General features: G+C 33.5%; 1 protein-coding gene across 3 annotated transcripts; it reads left to right on the forward strand.

The window, feature by feature from the left end:
* The first annotated feature begins 4,239 nt into the window (after window positions 1-4,239).
* Window positions 4,240-13,096, forward strand: LOC132930446 (ankyrin-3-like). Of its 3 annotated transcripts, XM_060996327.1 has the most exons (6): window positions 4,316-4,367; window positions 6,126-6,225; window positions 7,301-7,810; window positions 8,882-9,130; window positions 10,335-10,780; window positions 11,500-13,096. In XM_060996327.1, the coding sequence occupies exons 3-6, from the start codon at window positions 7,335-7,337 to the stop codon at window positions 12,222-12,224; spliced, it is 1,896 nt and encodes a 631-aa protein (XP_060852310.1). In that variant the 5' UTR covers window positions 4,316-4,367; window positions 6,126-6,225; window positions 7,301-7,334; the 3' UTR covers window positions 12,225-13,096. The 3 variants fall into 3 exon arrangements, with proteins under 3 accessions (XP_060852309.1, XP_060852308.1, XP_060852310.1); XM_060996326.1 differs by lacking the exon at window positions 6,126-6,225 and having other exon boundaries at window positions 4,240-4,367; window positions 7,305-7,810; XM_060996325.1 differs by lacking the exon at window positions 6,126-6,225 and having other exon boundaries at window positions 4,250-4,367.
* Window positions 13,097-21,544: the final 8,448 nt, after the last annotated feature.

Raw genomic sequence — 21,544 nt, forward strand, 5'->3', positions numbered from 1 at the left:
AAATAACGTAGGCACATTATATTATATATTGTAGTGCGCGCTCGGTCGACCGAGTATTATTGATGGCCGTTTAACGTACATTTAATGGGCTCGTAAAAGGGCGTGTGAAAACTGTTCCGAGACGAACAACAGTCGTCGTAATAATAATACTAATATATATACAAGATGTATACGACGACGACGGTTCGGCGTATATTAATCTTGTTTTTCCGGAAAACAAACAGAAACGACGGTAAGAAAAAAATCGTCATCGCGAATTCACTATAGTTGGCCTTTAACTCGGAAATCGACATCCTTTAAGCAGGATTTTTTACATCATTTTCTGCGCGCGGGAGATAATACGGTTGTTGTTTCCGTATAATTGAACACGGTTGCGACCAAAGCGCGGGTGTCATGTACATAAAAAAAAAAACCATTACTAGTATCATATAGTGAACAATAATAAGCACGCAATGTACGTAGATCCTGCAGTGATATCACTGGATAAAATAGCAGTGGACAAATGATATACTACACTTATATTATTTTTATTATTTATTATTACTTTTTTTTTATAAATAATAATAATAATTCAATAACGGAATTAATTATAATCGCCCGGTGAAAAAGTTAGTTTTTACAGTACGCTGTTTTTGCCAGTTTGCTGCAGGTTAAAACGGATGTTATAATGAAACGTATCACGTACGAGTTGCAGTAGGTATGCCGTATGCCCTCAAAAATACGAGTGAGTAGTTATATAGTAGTGTTATCGGTATACAGTATAGACATCGTAGGCGTGTAACATGTGCAAATATAGCTATGTATACATGTATTGTATTTGTACAATATATGACGTGTAGTGTACTATATAGTGTATATAATGTATAGGTAATGTATATTGGGTATTTTATGAATTTGATTTCGATGTATTCTCCAAAAATATAATGGTTCCCACTGAATAGGTTTTCTTTAAGTAATGTGGTGGTGCGCATAAAATAATTCAATTTAAAAAAATGTACGCATGTAGTAGAGAGGTATAAACAAGTATAGATTGATATACTAGTGGATTTCGGGACTTTTCACGGTAGACTGCGGCTGATACGAAGGGTAGCGAGCTATTAGTACAAATAATAGTTAGAGAGGCAAACTATATACTTGCTTGTAGCTGTAGAAAAAATCGTATTGACTGATATTGACGTTGAAGACATTATATTTCTGTTTACTCGTTTTAAAAATAAAACCGAGTTATATTAAACAGTGTGTAGGTAACTTACCGCTGCATTAAATTAAAATAATTTTGTAGGTATGTTATAATTATATTTTTTTTAATAATATAACCACGAATTTAATCCAAACGGACCAAACGTATAGTATGATATTATATGTTCTAAATTATAACGCGCGTGTGTACGCAGCAATATCCGTCTGACTAGTCAAATCGTTATTCCAGAACATTCCATTTATTGTCATTGGCCGGTCGGTTGTACGAGTATATTATAATATGAGCCTCCGGCCCATCGCTGTCGTTGTGTTGGTTATCAATTTATTTTGGCAACAGCGAACACGAGCCCGGAGGGACCGGAACTGATGTGTGCACAATAATCCGCCGGTTGGTTAAACCGGAAGGGGGAAACGCGACCAGCGCACATATTCGTATATAATATACATACAAATATATATACTTATGTATATATATATATAGGTAGATGTACTTATACACATTGTATATATATATATATATATATATATGTTTGCATGTATACGATATTCGTTTGTTATTCCCTGTATTGCTAATGCACTTGAAATCTGCAAAAGTCGACTTTCCGCTACGCGAAACATTCGTGTTATTTAGGTACTGGCTTTTTGACGGGACGTTTTATTGTTGTTATGTTTCTTATTTTTATTCGCTTATATTATGGTATGGAGGGGAATTAACGATTTTTACTATTTTAGTGGGGAGAAGACGACGAAGGTGGTACACGGCGACCACATAATATGCCATAGACATCTGCGTGGGCGTGATGCGAATTAAATTCAGCCTCAAAAATCCGAAATCGTTCCGGTCGCACTTATTTTCATCGTTATATTATAGATAACATATGATATATACATAAAAAAAAAAATCATCCTACCGATATAATGTTTACTTTATTAATTAGTCTTATTACTATTAAAATCACGTATTATAAATAATAACTGTTATACGATCAAACCTATAGGTATTATGGGCGTGGTAACGTAGTGTTCGGGATTAAAAACGTTGTACCGTCTTCACCATAATATTCCTATTTCCTATTTCAACAGTCGTATATTATTCATATTATATTAAATATATATATGTGCATAATACATACTATGTATACCTATTACCTATATATTTATTATAGTTCCGATTCAAATGTACCTGACATGCATGCATGAACTTGAAGTAAATCGAGACTTTAATTTGAGCTTAATCAATGCAGTATCGATTGTTGTACAGATTTTATGTTCAACAATAATATTTCAGTCAGAAATTGACTGCATTATATACACATACATGGTACTGAGTACGGACTAATGACTACTGTGGATTATTACCGACTGAAATACCGACCGTTCAGTGGCGATGCGTTATACTTCAAGTAAGTTACCCTGCTTTTATCGAGATTAAATTAGACGATTCCGTATTTCTGTGTAAATATTAATATTCATTCGACTGCACACATTGGACACGGTTTAAATCATCATAAAATGGGACAGGTTTATGGCTAAATCACATTTAGGCGTACCAAGTACGAATTCATCGTCTCGTGGTATAATGTTTCAATACGTTATACAGCTACCGATTTATGTAATCTATTTTTATATTATATTTTTAGCAGAATATTGAAATCATACATAATTTGGTTGTACAAATAATTTACTTTACATCTATAAACCGTTTAATAACAGATTGTTAAAAAATAAATGTACAAATATTTTTATTCTCTATAACATTATTATATTATTTTAACAATCATTTAGCAACATATTAACATAAGGCTACTATCAAAAATGGTACCTATATAATATTATATACATTCGGTATTATACACGGACACTCGGTCGGATAGTAGTTGAGGTGCCCCCCAACACGAACCACTAAGCGTTTGTTTTATCGGAAAACGGTAACCCGCATATTATTATAGTAAAATTGTTGATTGACAATGTTGTTGCCCATCTAAAAAAAAAAAAATACCTGATCGACGTCGTTGCTTTCACAGTTCACACATACGTTATGCATCTAGATTCTAGGTAATATTATTTTTCCAATAACTATACCATAGTAAAAACAATAATAATATTAAAATCCCTCTAAACATAAATACGATTGAATTCTCCATATCCGAATACTCGAATGTTTATGAATGCGCGACGACGCTATCAGGCACTTCAATGTCTAATATATATATATATAATTATAAATATGTATAATAATATACATTATATTCAATTACCCATATTAATACGATAATAATATACCCTATACGGTTTCCCTCGAAACCTAAACGCCAACATACACTGGTCCTGTCCGTTATAAATCATTACAATATTATAAATCACGTATTATTATAATAATAATAATATGGTATTTACTATTCGGCAAGTATCAACAGTTGTTGTAATATGGTGGTATGATGTAGGTATTAGTTAAACAGTAATGAAAAACAAAAAAAAATTACAACAAATAAAACTTACTATAATAATAGTACGATACGCGCGTATCCCACGGACGGCTGTACCGTTTCGGGTGGGGTTGGTGCCGAGGGGGTACCCCCCCAGTGGTAGCACCACCTCGCATTATATAATATAGTGAAATAAGACCGTATAAGAGTCGTTATATGAAATATTATCTCGTTCGGATCGATAAGGTACTACGACGATAATAATAAAATATTATGGCGTGCGGTACAAAATTATATATACCTGTTCGCGGCCGTCGGATCGCGAAACAGCGTCAGTGTGTCATAACATTATTATACAGAGCGATATCGAACCGGCCTCTTGCGAGTGAAATAATTAATTTTGATTTGCGAAAAAAAATTCAACAATATCACCGCAACGGCAAGTCCCCGAAAAAATCGCTCATCGTACGCATACGATACGATGTATCGCGCGGATAATACCCGCCACACATAACATTATTATTATATTATTATACGGTCCGCGCGGTTCGCGGTGAAAACGAAATCACTCTGTACGCAGCGCACGGCGGCGGGGTACGTTATTATTAGGAACTTTTCTTATCTATTTGCGTTACCTTGTAATCGGATTTCACAGTATTGGTTTTCAACGAGCTCGGTAATTTTTTTAGTCGTCAAATCAAATCCGTCGGCGGAACAAGGTCGCGGTTGAGACAAATTATCGTGAGTACCTATTACTGTATAATAGTATTATGTTAATATCGTTGTTTAATACGTTATTTTTATGTCGTCCGCGTTAATGATTACTATTAATCGTTAGTCAATACTAATTATTACCATAAAAAGACGGTCCTTTTCGTCTTACCGTCGTTTCACTTCGTCGACACGAAATAGGAGTTTAATAATTGGCTATTCGTAAAACGCGACACGTGTATTGCACGCATTTTTCGATGATAGTTATTATAAAATTCCGATCGTCGGCAATATAAATATTGAATATACAATTAAAATAATTAAAATTTAATACATTCACATCAAAGCCGCATACGAACGAATTCAGTGTTTGGGCCGCAAATTACGCAAAATGCAATTAATTAATTCGTCTGTTTTCTAAATAATTTTGCCAAAAACGTTATTTTAGAATATAGCTCGTCGAATAAAAGTTCTATATAGTTTAAAACAGATAGCCTTATGAACAAATTGTATATAAATAACGCTTTTTTCAATAAATGTATTACCACGAAAATAGCCGATGTTAATTGATAATATTTCGATGGTAATTATCGTCGACGCAATCGGTCCCGAACGACTCGACTGCCAGACGTTTAAATGTTCAAATTAAAATTCGAGGTTGAAAATCCCGTCATAATGAATCCTAATAAACTTCAATGAACTGGTTTTTGGAACAATTAAATGACCCCTCTGATAAAAACGTTTGGAAAGGCCGAACGTTGGCAGTGTCCGAATTTGTCACACTCTTTTAAGTAATTCTATACGTTTCAATTAGACAGATTTTTATTATTTTTTTTCCCCCGTCCGCACAAACGCGCGTTTCTATTATTATTGAATTAAATTTTAAATATGACCGGATGTAGGTCGAATTGATAATTAAGACGACCGTTAAGTTTGCGACAAGATCGTAATTCTTCACCACAACACACTTGACATACTAAATACCAAAACCTTCTATACAACACAATACTACAATACATTAGATTATTATGTAAACCATATGAATACGGGATCAGTTTAAAACTTTTGTTTTCGTCTATTTTTTAAATTATTTCGTCCGGTAATATTGAATAATATTGATAAATAGATGTTAGTATTCTTTTAGATATTTAACGCCAATTACTTTTGTGGACTTTTAAAATAATGGTTACTGAATTTCAAATGTCCATCCATTAAAATATCTTTTATGTTAGCAGAAATTTGCTATAATTTTAGAGAAGGCTGATATTTAAATTATATTTGTTACACACTCTTATACAACCCTTATAAACAATCTGTATACCTTAAACAAACCTTATATTTATATTAAGCGCCATGAAAAACCGAAGAGTGACTTATTTTAGACATCTACCTATATATTATTATACACGATATACGAGTATTTAATAATATATAATATGTTGTATGTATATTAATATTATATCAGCGTTTGTTAACTATTTTTTTTTTAAAGGGTTAGAAAGATGGGTAAACAAAAGCTTTATTTAATCACCAATTTTGTTTTTTACAAAATTGTTTTTATATTTACTAGCGTTCCAACAATATTTTAAATGAAAGTTTCTATAAATTTATTATTTATAGTAGTGTCTAGTAACCGCTTAGTTTGTTTTTATTGGGGAGGGGGCTAATTTATCTGTTTGTACATTTTAAGGGTCTTGGCCTCTAAAGCTTCCAAATTATATATTAAAATTAAATTTGTACAAAGAAAAGAGAACTTTTTAATCATTTTTTATTGTTTTACTCTGATAGGTACTTGATCAAATTATTATATTATAATTCAAAAGTTCTAATTTTGAGTGGAGACTATTTGCCAACCCATATCTCCAGGGATATCCGGATATGTTATTATGTAAATAATTTATTTTGTTAAATAGTTGGTAATTAATTTTTTATTTATATTAGCTGTACGATAGGTTGGTTAAAATTAAACTTTTCCAAAAACAAATCACATAATATATAATATTAGGAAACTATTTTATATAAAATTACTATCTAGTTATTGTTAACTTAAGACAAGGCCAAGTAATAAAGTAATCACGCACCCAGGGGCGGTGCTACACGGTGGCCAGGGTGGGCAAGTGCCTCCCCAACATTTGATTTTGTCCCTCCATTACCCCTATAATATTTAATGTTAAAAACGTAAGTAAATAAAGAAATTATAAATCATTATTAATATATAAAATAGACAATAGTATTAATTACTTTAAATAATTTTTAGACTCGATTTGTATTTTTTTAAATTTGACTGTTATATTCAAATTAAATATGCTTTTTATGAACATTTAGAAATAAATATACTTAATAGAGTTTAATACTAACGGCACTCCTTCTAAAATCTCATACATTAAAAATTAAAAAGTTATGTATTGTTACATACAAATAAAAGAAAACGGAGGAAATTTGAAGTTTTATTGTAGTACATTTTTGATAATAATAAACTAGGTAGTTGGTAATATGATCGAGTAGTCATACATAAATGCCACACCAGAGAAAATTTTCGCCCGGTATCCATCCCCTACCCAAATAAAAAATATCTTGTGCCGCCACATGCACGTACGACGTTCCTTAGAATGATATTAATATTAGTTAATTATATAAGTGATTTAAAATATAAATATTTTGTAAATTGTGCAGTGTTTATACGTATTAATTAATGATAATACTTAAATGAAATAGTTTTTTTTTCCAACAATATTATACACAGCTATTAGAAATAATAAATTTAATACAAAGTATCGCACAAAAAAACAACTTAATTGCCTGGCGGACCCCCCCCCCCAGTCCCCACCACTGGTATCTGTTCAATAATTTTTCCCTCGGATCGCAGTTTTCAAATTGTCTGATTAATCCGTCCACTTCAATCCACATCAATTTTGCTTCCCGAGTCGATCATTAAATTTATTATTACACCGTTTTGTTTCAAGTCAGGTAATATATATATATATGTATGCATGATGTATGCGACGGGATGACTTGATCGAAAACGGATCGCGGCAAAGGTCAACAAAGGCGAATAATATCATCATTGCAATACGGGCAAATCGCGTTATGCGTGTGCTGCAGTACTACTACCGGAAGCGGACGTGGGCCTCGGCCTCGGATCTACGGGGCGCGATCGTTCTGGGAAACTACTCGGCGGTGAAGCGGTCGATTACGCGCAACCGACGCTTGACTCACCGTCCTACCGGCAGGGCGTCCGACCGCCCGGTGCACGTGGCCGCGCAGTTCGGCCACCAGCACATCGTCCGGTTGCTGCTGAACCGCGGCGCCAACCCCAACGCGCGAAACAAGTACATGAAGACGCCCGCGCACCTGTGCGTGTTGCACTGCAGACACCAAGTGGTCGAGCTGCTCATCGGCCACGGCGCCGACCCGGCCGCCATGGACAGTGCTGACAACACGCCGTTGGACCTGGCCACGTTGACGAACGACAAGTGAGTAATATTTTTATTTATGAATAATATCATCTGTTTTCGTGTTTGCGCCAACCGTGTTGTAGTGGCGCACACTTGTGGTTAGGGTTTCAATTTTTTTTTTTTTGGGGGGGGAGGAGGTTATAAGTTAAAAATTAATAATTGTATGCGTTTAATAATTATTTTTTGTATAGTTATATAATAATATATGGGTCTAATGGCCCATTCCGACAAGGATTATTAATTAGTAAACAAATAATAATATAACAATATAAATAGTTATGTATACTCTCGGACATAAACTGCAGACAGATCAATGTAAATAGTCTAATAATCATTACCAAATGACGATGTTTAACCAAGAGCCCCAATTTTGATTTAAAACAGGACAGCTAAATGTTTCAGCAAACGAAATTTTTCCACCTCCAGACCACAGTAAAAACAGTGAAATGTATTATTGTTTTCAATAATAGGGCGACTTAATACATTCTATTTCTATAGCCTATTTGTAAAAGTCCCTCAACCAGCCTACACTCTTAAAAGGATGTAAAATTAGTTTTTTCTTAAAAAAAAACTGTTTTTCGAGGCCTTTGGTAGTAACATTTTAGATAATTGCAATTGTTATTGTTTTAAAAGGTAGTACTACGACCCCCCGTTCAACGTTAGTTTTTGCGGTTCTTCGTGTATTATTATAACTTTACGTTTTTTTGCATTCTTATTTGATACCAGAGAAAGTTGATAATCAAATCAGTTTTTTTTTACTATATAAATCGTGTGCATTGTGCGCATACGCAAAAGACATGTAATTGTAAAACCGTTACATTTTTCGGTTCAAGAGTGCCTGTGGACACTGGACGTATAACATAATTATATTATTGTAAAGGTAAACTAAAATATTATTGCTAGAATAATGTACACGGTAATTATTGATAACCGTTGGTTATTAACTCATTCAACATTAATTATAAAATTGCAATCGTAACATAATATTCATAAAAAAAAATACGGTAAATTTACTGAACAATTTGTTTACGTAAAATGCGCTCATCACCAATACGGCTGACTGGTAATGTGCGATATTTCTTTGTGCAGACGATGTTTAGACGTATTGATAAACTGTGACATGCCGAACAGCGTGGTGAACAAGGCGTTTTACAAAGCCGCGACACGCGACAACACTATGTTGATGAACAAGCTGCTCAACCGCGGAGCAGACATAGAATATAAAGACCCGTCGGCGGGGCTCACGGCACTGCTGTTGGCCACGAGGAGCAAGCACGTGAGAGTAGCACAATTCTTGCTGGAAAAGGGTGCCGATCCCATGGTACACGACTTATACGGGTAATTTGAACCGGTGATACCCGATTGAGCACGATAAAAAATATAAATATTGTGTTCAACGTTGTCAGATTTTCACTTTTTTATTGATCGTATGATTTAATGTATATATTATATTTTTATAGTTTTTATAGTTTCGATTATATTATATTATAAATGAATTAATAGGTATAGGTACTTTGTAGGAATAAACGGTGGTTTTAATAAAATACCTGAAAATATCGGTTACGACTTAGTATTCGAAAACCAAAAAATTAACATCACTATAAAGGCTTATCAGGAGTATTCTAAATCTAAAAATGCTGACAATCTACTTAAATACTTATTAAAAGTCGGAAATAAGTATTTAGGGAAAGAAATTTGAATTTTTACTTTTTTTTTTTATATGTATATGAGTGAAACTTTGCAACTATTTTTTATTAAAATGTATTTTATTTTTTAATAATAATATTCTACGGTATCAAGTGGCAACGTCGCGCCTATTTTCATGCTCAATCGTGTTGTTTTTGGGGTTTTTTGGGGTTCCTATTGTTTTATCGTAACCGTGCTCAATCGTGTTGTGAAAAAGGTCAATCGTGTTCCAGCCATTTGAACGCATTAAATTCCTCACGTATGTATATTATCTGCTCACTACTATACCATACGGTAAAAAGTGGTAGAGTCCTGTAAAGTAAATATACCAATTATTATTTTTCTTTAAACCACTATTGTTATGTCGATTTTTACGTCGTATAGATCCGATCAAAAATTAAAACCTCGCAATATTAGCACGGTATACAATTATTTTCAAAGTAAAAATCTTAAAATAAAATCAGATTTGTAGTGTTGAATACCATAAAAAACCTTTAAATACTCGGCTAAAAATCAAAATAATTTACCTTTGATGTAAAATTAAATAACTTTGAAGTGAAATCAACACTATTTTGGTCTTGTGTATACTTACAGTAAAAGTTAAGAAAACGCGGTTATTCATTTATAAATTTTACTATTTGAATACGTTTGAAAAGACGCTCCACGCGCTGTTGTATAAAAGTCATCTTGACAATCAAATCTAATAACCACGGTGTAGTCACTGAGACATTTCTATACATTTCTAATACAATATAAATTAACCATTTATAATATTATACGATTTATCGTTAACAATTTTACTTTATATATTTATTTGACATTGACATTTCTGTGTTTATATTGTATACTTGCACAGTTGGACGTGTCTACATTTCGCCGTATATTACGAGTTCCCCGTCCGAATACTACAGACGATGGTATTGCGAAAGAACGGCCGAGAACTGCTTGACTTCCGGACGTTCAAACAGGAAACCGCACTGCACTTGGCCGCCAGACGGGGCAACGAAGCGGCGGCGGTGGCGTTGCTCCAGGCCGGCGCCCGCGTGGACGTCCTCGACCACAAGTCCCGGACGCCCCTGTTGACCGCGCTGCACTGGCAAAAGGACGCGGTGGCCAGGCTGATGGTTTTGGCGGGTGCTAACGTGAACCGCACACCCGGCTCGTCTCGGGCGCCATTGCACACGGTCGTCGCCCGCAACAACGTGTCACTGATGCGGCTCATGCTCGAACACGGCTCCGTCGTCGTGGACCTGCACAACGACGACCTGAATTGGACGGTCGTCCATTCGGCCTGTGAGTCTGGTAAGTGATTTTTCAATGCCACCCCTTACGCTGCCCCCTACCTCCTCGTCCTCTGTCTTAGGTCTACAAGGAAATACAGTCACCGGAAATGTTAAAAATCACTTTACGCAATCGACTAAAGCTAAATCATTAACCATTATAGGACAATTGAGAATTTATTTTAGACCAAAAATGTATAAAAATTTGTTGTGCGCAGACAAAATGTAAAAAGTATACCCGATTTTATTGCGCTTATATATATAGAATATAAGTTTTACAAAAAGTAAATCAACTTCATATAATGTATACACCGCATATAGGTACACTTATAAGTTATATATATATATAGAGGCATGTTCGACTTTTTTTTACATTTTTAACTTAAGTATATAAATTCGCATGATGCAGGCAGTGGCGTATATAAAAATTAATTTCAGAGGGGGTAAGGTTAAAAAAAATGTACATTTTTAAATTCCAATTAATTATACAATCTGCAAAATCAGTGCCCGTGCCAGCCATAAATTTCGGGAGGAGTTTGAACCCCAACCCCCCTCCCACCATTATACGCCACTGAAATGGTAATACCTATAAGTTATTAATTATTTTACTATAATATGACCTTGTGGGTAGAACAACATCTTATCGGTCTGCAATACCTCGCGCGGTGACCTAAATCAACGCACGCGATCGTGTTTATACGGTAATGTAACATAATAATATCACGACGATGTGTTTCGCAGGAGACGTTTACATGTTGGAGTGCTTGCTGGCGTACATAGAGCCCGGTGTGCTGGACGTGCTGCACGCCGGCGGCCGGCCGAGACCGCCGCTCGTGGTGGCCGCCTCGATGGGCCGCGGGCAGGTGGTGGACGTGCTACTGGCGCGCGGCGTGGACGTGAACGCGCGCCGCACCGACGGCGAGACGGCGCTGCACGCCGCCGTACGGGGCAACTGGCCGGCGCTAGTGGACCGGCTGTTGGACGCGGGCGCGTGCGTGGACGCCCGGGACGCGGTGGCCGGCCGCCGCCCGCTCGACGTGGCCGTGTACGCGTGGGGCCGCAACGTGACGGTTACCGCGCAGCTGGTGCAATCGAACCGCATGGCCAAGGCGGTGGTCCGGCACGACGTGGACGCCGTCGAGTTCCTGTTGGCGTGCGGCGTGTCGCCGAACATGACCACCGAGGCGTACGGGTCGCCGCTACACGTGGCCGTCCGGCACCGTCGGTACCGCATGATGGCGGCCATACTGTCGTCGGACCGGTGTCGGACGTCCGTCCGGCACAACGGCGTCACGCCGCTCGATTACGCTGTGGCCGTGGGAGACGCGCGCGCCGCCAAGATGATATTGTGGCGGGACCAGCGGCGCCGGCGGTCCAGACACGCGTCGCTGACGGCCACCGCGGTTCCTCCGGAGAAACGGACGCTGCAGAAAAACGCTATGCGGCGCCGGCGGACGTCCGTCTGACCCGCCTCCGAACGATTTTCCACGACAAACGATGACCGCGTTTTTGTTATTTGTTAACGTCGACGAGATAACCATGTGGACGTTCTGTTTATTGTTTTTATTGTTTTTTCGTTTTTTTTTTTTCGCTTACTCACTTTATTCGTTGTTTTTATGTTTTCCACTATCTTAATATCCTTAAGATAAACCAACGTTTTGGCGATTTTTCGACAGTTTTTATTTTTTATTGTTATCACTATTTTACCAACCCACTCCCCCAAAACTCGAACCGGAACTATTTTAAAAGGATGTATTAACCTTCGGATGTATCTAAACGTACCTCGTGTCGTACACGACGCGTGTGTGTGTGCCTATATACACCACCTGCTGTAATGCAACTCCGGTTATGTACCTAACTGTTGTATAACAAATAATCCGCGGTTATTTCCAACAACTAAGCTTTCATTTTTATTTTTTATTATTTAATTTAAGAGACTTGCCATTATATTATTATGTTTAGTGTTGACGATAAAATTTGATACGTAAAATATATTAAGTATACCTACACTCGATGTTAAGATAATTAATAACCGATTTTGCACTAAACCCGTAATGTGCATTTTGTACGATAATATAGTTACAATATAGTATGTTAAATTGTTAAGTATAATTATAGTGCATTGACATTAAAAACAAAACAAAAAAATGATATGAAATACGTGTCTTAGCTGTTTGTGATTTATTTATAGCTTATAGGATAGCGTTTTAAGTAACTATACACGAGTGTAGACCTCTGTGCGGGCCTAACACGAGATGCGCAATTATATTGTTTATTTTTTTTATTTTGTCGTTGCGTTTTTACTGTTTACGTATTAAATAATATATTTATGACACTATTTTAAGTAATTTTTGAATGATTTCGTTCCTCAATTGTATATTATTATAATTACGTGTTACCTTAAAAATTAATGAACAGTGACAATAATGGCACAATGCGATAATAGGTAAATTGTTATTACAATCACGTTGTATACTTTTAAAACCACGGAAACTGAATAATTAGTTTTAAGAGTTGAGTACTGGAAAATTTATATATAATTCTTCAAAGAATAAAAAATCTGTAATATTGACATCTATCATAGAATTGATATAATTTATATTAAAGCACTGTTGAGTAAATTACTTTTAAAAAATTATAGGTAATTTTATTGTCGTTATTCGCTAAGTATATATTTCCTTACCCATATTTTTTTAGGTAGAAATGATCAAGGCTAACAAAATTCAGAAGATAATTTAATATGTTCAATATTAAAGTATACACCTAATCTGCTTAAAACATTCGGTAAATATATATCCACTGCTTAATATATCAGAGTTAAAATTATAAAATGCTCACTTTTATCATTAAAAATGTCTAGGAATATGGAACTGTTATTTTTTTATATTAGAAAAGCGTTTATATTATCATTCTGTAAAACGTAAAAAGCACATCTGCACCGAGTGCACCGGATGAAAGTGCACGCACCCCGCTTGAATCCCGCAAATGACGTTCCCGATCTATTCCAAAAGAGGATATTATAATATGGAATCTGTCGATCAGTGTGGTAACATAACCTATAACATAATTATAACCGGGTAAGTTCCAACCGCATTATGATAATCGAGCGACGTCAGCTGAGGATTGCGCGCTTGTCATATAAGCTATATAGGTATACGAGTATTATAGTGCGGGCAATTCTGAGTTTCAGTTCTACAGCCTTCGCAGTCGAAGTAGGTACGTGAAAATAATATGAATTTTTTTTTTTGGATCAGACTATATCATTAACGTTCTACTTACAACTGTATTATTTTATGATACACGAGTGAGTATATTGTATTGTATTGTATAGACCGAGAGTTACACGCCATCTACGCCCCGCGCGCACACGGGTCTTACGATATTATAATATATACTCATTACGCAATATGTTTCCGGTTGACGTTTTCTGAATATTCGCAAACAGTTAACGAATAATGTCGTATTATAATATAATACATTATGTATATACACATGTATAAACTCGAGAAAATACCCCCCGAGGTTCAATTATAAAACGGCATATCGCACATTTCACTGTATAATATAATGACGTGGAACCTACACATGTATATATACGTACGCGCGGTATGTCGTTACAAAATATCGTCGTCGTATTATAAAACGTGTGCACCGAACCGTTTTAAACTTTATTATCCGAAAACCGATTGAAAAGTCGATTCTAGTATAACTACGCGATCGTATAATATAGGTACCTCGCTGTATACGTCGCTCACCCCAATATACGCCGACGGTATAATATTGTAATGTGTAATAGTATACAACATAATAATATAATATGTAATGTATAAACGTATTGTGTACAATACTCGAGTATTGTATTATTATATATATATATATATGCGTTGCAGCAGAAAGAAACGAATTTTATTGACACATAACAAATATTATTATTGTCAGGTGTGATCTGCAAAACTATATCCGGACCGTGCTAATTGATTAAAATTATATTATTATAATTACCGATATTATTATTATTATTATTGCCATGATCGGTGCACACAATAACGAGATGATCAATAAAAATAATGAAATGTTCAACGAGATTGCAATTTTTGTAACAAACGGTTTTGAACGCGAATACGAGTATGTCCTAATAAAAATGTCTACACCCCCGAGTTGGGTTAGATAGCTCCATAGCACCTCCTATATATATAGGTAAAATCATATCTCGTCATTGAACATATAATAGGTACTTTTTATACCGCAGTCGCAGTGTGATTTTTAAGAATGTTTATTCATTTTTATGATTTTATATGCGTTTATTTAATTCTGATTTTCAAATTTTTTATAGTATACTTAAAATATTCAGAAACCATTATTTTTTAAATGTATAAGTTTTTTTTTTTTTATATATATAGCAATCGTATAACTGTTTCATAATTATAATGTTCAATTTTATTATACTATATACATATAAATTGCAGTAGATAGTATACATTAATATTATTTGCAATTATTGGCCATTACTATGTAGCATAATAAATAATATTTATTTTTAAAATTCATTATTAATTATCAACTATATATATATACATTTTATGTGATTTTATTTTATTTATATTTACAATCAACAATTATGTACCTGCATAACACAAATTAATTTACTTATACTTAAATCTATTCATACTATTATTCGCCCATGCAAAATGAGATTTTGGCGGAGTAAACATTCACCCAAACATGGATTCGTCTAAACGGTCTACGCCCACATTACGGGTGAACCGTACACTTACGGTGTAAGTGTAAACTCACCTTTAGGGAAATTAAAAAAAATAAAAATTACTTGCAGTGTATATTATATAATACAGCAGTGACTTCTATATATCGTTGGTGTAAAAAACCACTAATTACAAATGCTATATTATCCGACACAAGTAATAGGTATTAGTATGACGTATTATAATAGCGTGTAATACGTCAATTTTATCAGTTAAATCAGTGCATTATTATTTATTATAATAACTACACCTATAGCAGCTGCGGTATACACATACGTGTGTATAATACCATCATATATATTATGATACAACAATATGATAATGCGAAAAACCACTCGAGTGAGCCAAAACGTAACCAAACGTTATGTATTATAATTATATTTTCGGCCCCGTGGCGTACCTACAGGCTACGGATAATAATATACATACGAGCTATCCACTATACTCGGGACGTATTCAGATTATTCGCGTCCGTGTTAATTATTTATTTTGCCACTGTCTTTCTCATAAACGTCATCTTTTAGCAGTAAAAGTACATATTTTATTCGTATTAAATTATTGAATAGTATAAAAACGAATCGAACGAAGAAAACTAGACAGTTATATTTTCGTTAAATATCAAAACAATATAGTGAATAATAATTATAAAATTTGGTAAAAATAAGTTATTAAGTTTAAGTATCATGTATATAGTATAAGATTCTAATATATAAATAATTTAAATGTTCAACACTAATTTCGAATGTGATTAGAAAATGAGCTTGAATCATAACAATGGCCGAATAATAATATTATAATGTATATTATATTAATATTAAAAATTATAAACGCAACACATTTGCAATAATTGTAATTATACATATATACTAAAGATCTACCCTGTTATAAATACGCATTGTCCACTGATATATTATTATTTTTTGAACGTCCGGTGATCTCTGTTCAGCTAGATTGGAGAAATGGTATCATTCGCAGTACGTCTATATAATTATATTCTATACTTATTAATATACAAAATATATTTATATAAAACAAGAGACAGATCGACGGTGATGGCGAGCAGTTCGCGAATCAATTATATGTATACATTTTTTTATTTTTTAGGTAAAAATATATTGTTAAATGCATAGTGCACGTATATACAGTGTTTTGACTGTTTTGTAGTATTAAACTTCGCCAAACTATACTTCCACTCCTCTTTATGGGTCCTGCCACTCCTGCATATTAATTAAAATACGTTTTAACTATATAACATATTTTGTTTATTTAATGGATATTAAATAAGACTTTAATTTTTGATAAAAACACGATAATATATCGGTAAAATCTTAACAGATATATTATGCACTTTTTGAAAATGTTCACTATACGAATAATTGCACGTAAGTTATATTTTATTTATTTATTTGTTTAAATTGTATTATTACAATTATTATATGTATAAAAAAAAAATACTCAATTTCTGTTCGCCAAACCTAAATCCCCGCGTGAACAATAATATTATATATATACAACGCATATCATTTTTGTTTTTCATTCGCCTCGTCCGTCTGCGAAGATTTTTTTATCGCTGCTGCAGTGTCGCACGTATATCCCGTTTACTATTTTAATACTTATTTTCTATTACAATCGTCAAAACGTTTTGGGAATATAATATTTTAGGTAGGTACATATAGTATGTATAACACCTGTAGTGTAGGTAATCGTAACGACGAAATAACAAAACTCACGTCTGCAGTACGTCGTTTTACCTCGCGCGTCGAGGACCCTTTGTATATTAATTATATATAGGTATGTGTGTGTGTGTGTGTGTGTAATATAATAATGAACCACCGCGAAGACCTGCGGAAAAATTGGGGTAAATCGTGCGATTTCCTACGGCAAACGCACACACAAATATACTCGGATTTTACGACGAAAGCTCGTGTGTATGTGTATATATATAGAGTCGTTGGCGCACACACAATTGCCAGGAAAACATAATAATAATAATAATAATAATAATAACCTCTTCAGCGCGCGGCGTTCATTTCGGGTCGACGTCGAGTGATTTGATGTCGGCGCGGGGAAAAGGATTCCGTCGTCTGTACATAATATATATAAAGCTGCCGTGCCGGGCGTGTGTGTGGGCGCGTTTACGAGTGTTTTCGACGATGTTGCGTGTGTAGTATACGTGTGTACGTAGCCTCGGGGTCGCGTCATTTACCCCTTTCGCACACGATGTTTCCGACAATATAATATTGTATAATGTTATATATATCTGCAGCACGGCGAGCTCCTCTGGGGGTTTTACGGGTAGCACGCGCGTATGCCACGCAGCAGCAGCCGAGATTTAATAAACGATATTCCCTCGTCCCGCCGTCGGTTCGTTTGTTTTCCACAATCCATATAGTGTATGCAATAATAATAAAAATAATATATATGTATATGCGACGTGTATAATATAATACGAGAAATGCGATTGTCGTTTCACAAAACAATAACCGACTCGATCGCTTATTTTCGGTCTATTAAAAGACTATATATATATATACGAATAACGACGTTTTGCGCACGTCTTATAGCGCATCATATTAGTCGCGAGTAAACCGTGAATCGTAATAATAATATATATACGTATGCGCGATGTTTTGTACTTGTTGTATTTTTCTTTTTATTATTATTATTATTAGCTGTTAACACTCCCACGACGAGGGTTATTAGCCTACTTGTTAGCTCAAATATATATAAGTATTTGTAGATGAAATAAAAGGAAGAGGATTTACACTATTTGCAGTTATTCTTTACTTAAGTTAATACGTATACTATTGAGAAATACATGAATTGCTCGAGTGTTTTCTTCATTCGGTGCATGCATTTTTATTTATAAGCGCAATACATAATGTATTATTGCAAATTGCAATGGACTTACGCGTTTACAGCGACAGAAATCTCAAAACAGATTATTCTATACGGAATAAAATTAAAATTATAATTGGAATAAATTAACAAACACACATATAAACAAAAAAAATATTTAAACGTTTAAACAAGAAAATAAAGACCAAAACTTCAAATGCACCAAACAAATTAAATGCTCAATGTTATTTAGTATATATACTTACTATATATATTAGGTATATAGTATAAGTACTAATATAATTGATTACAATATGCACTATACTACTATACCTAAGTATTCATTGATAACCAATGTTTATATTAATTATATGTGAGACATTTCATTTCGAGACTAACTTTTTCGACGAAGTAAAAAAAAAAAAAGAGGGCGTATAAGAAGTATTATATAATATTATTATATCTCACACACATATAGCAAAACGTTATTATAAATTTGCATGCGTAGAGTAATAGGATATATTTTTCCCGACGATTGCTGCATTTGAGTCGTTCCTATTATCAATCTCATTTTTATTTTTCCATCAGCCGACAATATTATATATTTTCAAGTCGAGACGTTGAGAAATAATAAAATTACATCATTGGAAATAAAAACGCTGAACAATAATAATAGTGGTTTGGCGCATATATACAATAACGACCGGTATAATTGTACGAGTAATAAAATAAATGTATGTTAATAATAGGTGTATTTCAAGGTCACGAATGTGTGATTTGTTGTTAACAAATAAACAATTGCACATAGTGTATGTATATATATATGTACATATTTTAATGCATTTTATTATTATTATTGAGCTTTCAGCACGTTATTCCGTATGAATTATTATTTATTTATACCATTTGGCTGTATACTTATATTTTATCTTATTGTCGTAGAAATTTTATTTTTGTTTATGATCAAATTATTGCGGTATAGTAATTTTTTATTGCGCTTAAATCGAGTTTCGCGAATTATCTATGCCAATCATATTTTGTTCGTATATAACATTATAATATACGCGTATTATGCCCAACGCATTCTCTTGGGATAGGAAATTATATTGCTTGAATATTAGGGTGTATACAAGAGCACACATCGGAATATTATATTCAGCAGACTACACCATTGTGGCAACGTCAACTTCAATATTTTCTCACGGCTGCCCATGTATGGCGAGCAGCCTCTTATTCAACCAAAATTAACAAAATCAAAGTTCTCGGTCATAAGCTTTTGAGAATATATGATGGCTAAAAGCCTTACGGTGGATCACGAGGAATAGACAAATTTACAATGACACAGAAATACTTCTTCTCCAAAATTGGATAAAAACCCAGTTCAAAAATGACTACGACAATCTCAAATGCGCTGATGGAACGTATAGAATTGTGTTTAAAACCACGACTATACCTATAAAGGCTAAAAAATTTCAACAATTAATACAAAAACTTAATAACTATGTAAATATCATTATCCTTGTAATTAGACCTTAAGGCTTGTAATATAATGTAATATATTGACACAATTTTAGTTTAATAGAAACAAAAGAAATAAATATTTTCTCAATATAACATTAAACGATTAAACTGAAGATCGGAGAATAATTGAGAATGTCCATCATATATCTATATGTATTATAATAAATATTGTAAATGTAAAGCGCGAAAATATTTTTTTAGAATAAATTATTTAATATCTTTACAAATATAAAACTAACTAATTAATATTATAATTTTTTTTTTTAGATGCATCTATAGAAAATTACACCATGTGGTACCTACGTGATTTGTGATTTTGGTTAATGTACATTTCACTAAAAGTTGGATAAATACTCAACACTACAATAATATTGTAAAATTAATAAAAATATTACGTTGTATCGTTACAAATAATACAAAAAGTAAATGGTAAAATTAAATTTATCAATACAAATTAATGTTTATTATTTATATTATATTAGTATTGTACTATATTGTTAATTTATTAACAATTTACTATTTAGCGTTCCTTAGGAGATTATATATATGATATTATTATTAATTTTATTTATAGTTTAAGTATTATATCATACTTATTCAGGTCTAGAATCATTATAAATGTTTATTTGTTTGGAATAATATATTGATCGATATAAAAATATGTTACAACTTACAGTCACATTATTATCGGATTTACGACTCTTTTTTAATTCTATAATAAACGCATAATACACATTATTACTTGCTAAGTTTATTATACAAAATACATATTATAACTATATATATCCGTTTGCTGTTCGGGACTTGGAGTAACTAATGAGCGATTTGATTTTGATTTTACGGTTTTTTCAATTTAATATAGGTAAGTGTATGTAACTATAGTGTATAATATATGTTGTAGCGAGTAATTTAATATGACATCTGTTTAGTTGTAGTTAAACGATCACGACGTTTACGGTGTACCTAACCCACCTGTAGATATACATAACTAGTAACTACGGTTTTGTGCATGAATATATAAGCATTATAAGCTATATGCATAGCTATGTACGCATGTATAATATATATAATATATACATAGCTATATAGGTAGTATATGGGTATGTACATATACAATATGACTATTATTTCTTTGTCGCCGAACATATGGGACATGGACACATTATGGCATCTGATGCGATTGCCGAGAGAGTAAATAATACACACACACACACACATATATATATCGTTAATCGTAATAATTATAATATAATATTTATATATAGGTGTACGCGGTGCTTAAATGAAATAAAAACGATTCAACAGGCGTAAGCCGATTTCCATTGCTGTCAGTTAACGCGCACGTGTTAAACTTTATTAAAACGTAATCGGAATAAAATTACAATATTATTTCATGTTCATATATGGACAACTCGTTAAAATTCATTGTTGGGAGGTACTTCCGTCCACCAAAACTCGTATTATCGTCAAACCGTTCATATATTATTATGTATTTCATTTATTTTATACATCATATAACAATTATTAACACTATGATAGCTAAGTATATACTTATACAGTGTACTTTATAATTTTTCTACTGACTTTTTTGAAATTTCAATGATTTTAGTATATTTTTACAGCACAATATTATAATATTCATATTTTTTGTTATAAAACTGTACGCC

Source organism: Rhopalosiphum padi, chromosome 4, assembly GCF_020882245.1.
Source record: "Rhopalosiphum padi isolate XX-2018 chromosome 4, ASM2088224v1, whole genome shotgun sequence".
Lineage (NCBI taxonomy): Eukaryota > Metazoa > Arthropoda > Insecta > Hemiptera > Aphididae > Rhopalosiphum > Rhopalosiphum padi.